The sequence below is a fragment of the Caretta caretta genome, chromosome 5 (assembly GCF_965140235.1).
Source record: "Caretta caretta isolate rCarCar2 chromosome 5, rCarCar1.hap1, whole genome shotgun sequence".
Taxonomy (NCBI): Eukaryota; Metazoa; Chordata; order Testudines; family Cheloniidae; genus Caretta; species Caretta caretta.
Window position 1 is genome coordinate 53,766,894 of NC_134210.1, and position 6,000 is coordinate 53,772,893.

Consider the following 6,000-nt stretch of genomic DNA (forward strand, 5'->3'; position numbering starts at 1 on the left):
AGGCATCCCCAAACCTTTGAAATTGAAGATTTCAGCCCCAGTCTGAGATGCAACCCCACATCTTGAGGACTGGGGAAGACATCTCCTCTCTTAGCAAAATGTCACCTTCTGACATTAAGTAGTTAAGACAATAACCTAAGGAAAAGCTGAGAACATGAGGATTCAAGGACACAAATACATCTCCAAAATTGATTTAATTTTTTTGGAAAAAGTTTTAAAATATTAATTTACTGCAATATTTATTGCTTCAAATCCCATGTTAGAAGCCAGAACAAAACCATCAATAGACGTGTCAACATACCCTGGTGGTGGATAAACCAACATAGCTAAATACAAGTACTTTGCATGTTCCCAGCATATGCAAATGGTATGTTAAGATTGGCAGTTGTGCCAATTTGGCTGCCTTTGACCTGATTTTATTCCAGTGCAAGTAAAAATATTTAATCCTTTGCCACTGGAAAGCTCTTTTTAGTAATGGAGCAGTCACACAAAAAATGTTTTTCTGTTTCAGCCCCCTTCAGAGATCTTACAAAATGGAATTGGCTGCATGCTCCATCAGGAATTGTGTTGCAGGGATCTCCTGTGGGGGTCTGTGTGAACAAAGAAATAGTTAAGTCACTTGAAATAAATGGCATGTATTGAATCTCATTGCATAGAAGGAAATACTTTTATCACCAGGTTATACAATGCCATTGTACCACCCTGCTATGCAGTGCTGCACTAGTGTGTCAAGTATTGTAGTGCATCTGTATCTTCTCTTTCTTGGGGCTCATCCTCAGCTGTGGAAAGAAATATCCAGTAATTCAACTAGTTTCTTCCAAATTGTGGGTTCAAACCTCAGCTGGTGTAAATCAGCAGAGCTCCAGGGACTTTAAGAGAGCTCTGCTGATTTACACCTTCTGCAGATCTGGCCTCCTGTTTGAATTTAATGTCAGAAAATATGAAATTATCTCATTGAGTTAGCAGTTTTCCAGCTGCATTAATGGAGTTTAAGTTTCCCAAAAGGCAAGTCTTCAATAAGTGATCCAACAGGCACGCACTCTCTTTGAAACTTGGGAAAATTAAGGCCCAGGTCCTGCAATCGTCACCACACAGGAGAACTCCTGTGCCTAATGCAGGACCCAATGACTTCAGTGGGACTCCATGTAAACATAAGGGTCCCCAGTTGCCTAAGGTTGTAAATATAGTCCCTAATCCCTGCATAAATCCAGGACTATACTGAAATTTGATTTAGTTGCTCTTGGCAATGTTGTCATAGTCGTATTGGTCCTAGGATATTAAGAGAGTCAAGCTGGGTGAGGTTATATCTTTCACTGGACCAACTTCTGTTCATGAGAGAGACAAGCCTTCGAGATACAGAGCTCTTCTTAGGGTGTGGGAAATGTCCTCAGAGTCTCAAAGCTAAATACAATATGGAACGGATTGTTTAGCATCAGCAGTTACATAATATTTCAAGTGACCATTCAAGGTGAAGTGGCTAGTTAACACCTATGCAGGAAGAAAAAAGGCAGTAGGGGAGTAGATAGTCAGTGGGTTATAAATTGTTGTAATAAGCCATAAATCCAGTGTCTCTAAGTCTTTATTTTTTGTGTCTAGCAAAGTTATGAATTTATGCTCCCAGACTCATCTTTTGAAGGTGTTGTGCAGGTTTCCTTTGAGGACGAGGACTGACCGATCAGATACAGAGTGATCACTTTGTGAAAAATGTTCACTCACAAGTGATATGGTGTTTTTGTCTTTTATTATTTTTCTATGTGAGCTCATTCGAGAGTGTAATGATTGTCTCATTTCACCCACATAGTTGTTATTGGGTCATTCAGTGCACTGGATGAATTGCTCTTTGTCAGAATCTCTCCATGGCTTGATTTCAGAAGAAACCAGTCCATGTTATTGCTCAGATTTTTGCATTACACACCTTAGATTGTGTTATTGGGCAGACTGTCCTTCACTATAATATCCATTTTTGTCAGATTGGGGCAGGACCAGTCCTTATTTTGTGCCCAGCACAGAGCATACTGCAGGCACTTAACAAATAATCTCAATATATAATGAATCACATAGTTTTAAAGCCAAAATTCAGTTTTCCATATGAGACTTCCTTGTAAGAAATGTATTTCCTCTGTATGGCTAATGCTTTCAGTTTACAAACTTAGCTTCACAGACCCAGTCTTATCATTTCAGCAGTTTAACTGTTACAAAAACACAGAGGCATCAGTAGCACCAATAAGTTTAAAATTAATCGGTAGCCAGGTTCTTCATCTCATGATCTATTTTGTTTAATCTAATTTATGTCACTTTTCTTTGTTGCAGAGTGTAAAGATTTCTGGAAGGGATTTATAAGTCTGATTTTATGTTTAATGCCTAAAACAATTAGCTTTACATATGGAACATAAAATTATTGCTGAAATTAACACTGAAGGCCTATTTTCAAGCTTGTAGTCTTTACATTAATTTGTAAAGTAGATATGGGTAGTTGATAGCTAGGGATTCAAACTCAACAGGTGTGCAGTCCTGTACTGGAGTTAGCGGTATAATCGTTTAAACCAACCCACTGATGAAAAGACAGTGCATTTTCAACAGGCAAACTTGAATATCACAGTGTACATAAAGAAGAATAAAACACTAATTGGATGACTGCTAATGAAACAACTGGTATCTGAATAAATCTGCCTGCTTGATCCTGCTTGCCAGAGATTATGGGCTAAAAGCCAGATTCTGGTGCCCTTCCTCTACAATTTGTTCCACTGACTTCTGTTGAAACACAGCTCTGCCTGTCCTTCACCACATATGACCAGACTACTACCATCAAGATAACCTAATGGTTGGATGAGGTCAGCTCATGGATGAAGAATAGCTGGTTGAAGCTAAATCTGAGTAAGACAGATGTGATGCTGGTGGGTAAAGGAAAATATTTTGAAGAGCTTACAGCCATGGATTTGTCTCCTTTGGTTGAAGATCACACACCCACAATCGGTCAAATCAGTCTGTAATTTAGGAGTGCTCTTCGATTCCTTGCTGACATTAAGCTCTCACATACCAGCATTTAATGCTTTATGCCATCTTCAGTTGGCTAGAAGACTTCATCCCATCCTGGCAGATGATGATCTGGCCTCAGTTATACACACATTTGTCACCTCCTGTCTTGACTACAGCAATAAAGTATAGCTGGGCATGAAGCCACCAGCACTTAGGAAACTCCAAGTACAGCACTCCGCAGCATGTCTCCTCAGCAACATTCGCTACCATGAGCACATCAAACCTGTCCTCCCTCTCTATGCTGATTTCCCATGGAATATCGAGTTCAATACACGATTTTGGTCCTTATCACCTGGGCCCAGTTTATCTAAGGGTTTTCCTGAAATTCTGGGATGAAGACTGTGTCAGTAATTCTGCTCCTTAGGCACAATGGAACTTTCTACCATAAGGGTAAAACTCATCTGTGCGGAAGACAGAACTTTCCCAGGGAGCTGGTCTGAGGCTGAGAATAAACTCCCACAGCAACTAAGTACCTTCACAAACCTCACTACCTTCCATTGCAAATGCAAAGTGCAATTCTTTGAGCTTGTCTTCTCTAACATAAAGGCATAATACTGTATACATTTAAAAACAAACAAACAAACAAACAAAAACACTGCCAAAACAAAATATTACATTGCACACACAATTGTCCCCCTGGGAGAGGTGGAGAGAGAATGAACCATAGATGTTACTTACATCACTTAATGCGCTAATCAGAGGTCATGAGATACTATGATGATGAGGGCAGTATAAGAAGCTATGTAGAATAGAATAATGTAAGAGTATGAGAATCTGATCCTAAATTTGCTGCTAGAGCTCTATGTACCTTCCACCTGTGCATGAGCAAAATGTCCATGCACCCATGGCTCACAAGTCTAATCACCCGTATACTAACATAAAACTTCAAACATGGAATGCACACAAGTAGAGGTCAGGGACTAAAAGTTATTCCTAAATGCCAACATTTTGGACAACAGCCACAATTCAAACATTAGGGAATGAGAAGGGAGCAATTAATTCTGCATCGTTCTGTGTGATAGCAGGAATGGCTATCGATAGACCTATCATGGAACTGACATAAATACTGCACAGCTGCCTCTATATTTCTTTCCTTTCTTGACTCTATCAAATTCTTCATGTTGGCTCTGCAGATGGAGTTGTAATTTTCAGTGTCCTTAGTGTCATGACAAATTAAACAGAAAACCAATTAGAGATTAAATAATTATAAGATTATATTTCATCGGCTTGTTTTGCCAATGACATCTCAGCAAGTTACTAGTATGTCTTACAAAGGACACATTCAAAGGATATATTCATCCTGTGCTGAGTCTTAACAAAAAGTCTTAGAATAGACTATTAAAGGATTAACTTCCCTTCATGTGTTTGTATCTGATTTTTTAATTATGTAGCTAAATTTCTTTCAAATAAATTTATTTTCTTTACATTTCCAGACTTGATCCTGCCCCATCAAAGGCATCAGGCAAGCACCCGTCAGATGTGTCATCACTGGAAACTCAGAAAAACACTGCTGAGCCAGAGGACCTCTTTGATGACATCTAACTAGGCTTTTTATTCTGTTTTTGCTGAGAAACTATCAGAACAAAATTCCTGTTCAACTCTAGCTGTTAAACCATTAAGTTTAATTACACATTGAGTTGAAGCCCTTATTCAGAGAGGGTTATTTATAAATGGGGATGGCAAATTATTCTAGCCTATCTGTATAATCACATCAGTTGTCAAAATCTTTCACTACGGACATTCCAGCTCTTGGACCTGATCCTTAGATTGATTTGTGTGACTCTGGTGAGGTCTTAAAATCAGAGGCCCTATACTACCATCTCCAGTGTAGGGAGTGTGTTTGGGGAAAGAGGGCATGGCCGAGAGATCTCTACACCCCAGCAATCCTTGGCTGCTCTACATTACAGTGGGGACCTGCTGGTGGCTTAAAGCCAATTTATACTTGCCCTCCCCGCCTCACCATCACCCCCTTTCCCGAGCTGCACAAAGCACAGCTCAGGGACTGGACTGTTCTCTGCATTATTGAGGTGTTTATTCTAAAAGAATTAGTTTAGAAATTGTACTTTGTGATGGAAAACACCTGTATAAGTTTAATTTATGGCTGCTCTTTAAAGCGCTCAAAGGCCACCTTTCTAGCATGAACATAACTTCAGTATGCACTCTGAGATGTATTTTTGGCTTTGGGAGTGAAATGGCTGTAAGTTGATATTGTCTGTTTTTTCTAACATATTGAATATTGTCAAAGTAATTATTCTTCTGTACTGAGACACTGACATAGCCTTTTAATATAGTCATTTATGTAATGCTTTACTGATTTTTCTCAAGGTGATTTCTAAAAAGAATAAATGCATTTATAAAAAGACACCTTTCCTGGATTTTTTTGTTTGTTTGCTTGCTTTTATTTTTCAGGTTGGGAGCCATAAATGTAAAGGGGTTAGTTGGCAAAGTTAAATGGCCGACCTTTTCCTGTCCTAGAAAGCCAAGTTCATTTGTGTTACTGATCCTGCATGCTTACATGGCAATGGGCCAACACAAGTGTGTAAAGTTAAGTATGGGCTTCAGTTTTTGCAGGAGCTGGGCCTGCAAAGGCAGGGCCTGCTCCAACTCACATTTAAGTTAACAGCGACCAGATCATTTGTCCCAGGAAGGTTCTAATCCAGCAAAGTATTTAAGGATGTGCATAGTCTCACTGAAATCAACAGGACTACTCACACGATTAAAATTAAGAACTTATTCAGTGCTTTGCTGGACTGAAGCCTGTGCACTGCTTCAAATTTCAGTGGGAACTGTTGGGTGCTCAGCACTTTTGAAAAACTGGCTACTCATGCCCTGATCCTGCAAATATTTGTGCATGTGCTTAACTATAAGCACATGAGTAATTGCTCATGTGCTTAAAGTTAATCACCTGTGTAAGTGTTTGCAGCGCTGGAGCCTAAATGAGGGTTTAAGAGTCTAACTTAAGGC

At 39.4% G+C, this 6,000-nt stretch overlaps 1 protein-coding gene across 5 annotated transcripts in view; it reads left to right on the top strand.

Annotated features, from left to right (window-relative positions):
* Positions 1-5,398, top strand: part of XRCC4 (X-ray repair cross complementing 4) — a 290,800-nt gene extending 285,402 nt beyond the window's left edge. For all 5 annotated transcript variants that reach the window (XM_048849577.2, XM_048849575.2, XM_048849574.2 and 2 more), the window contains exon 8: positions 4,470-5,398. In XM_048849577.2, coding sequence (XP_048705534.1) covers positions 4,470-4,578 — 109 coding nt within the window. In that variant the 3' untranslated portion in view covers positions 4,579-5,398. The remainder of the gene's footprint in view (positions 1-4,469) is intronic.
* Positions 5,399-6,000: the final 602 nt, after the last annotated feature.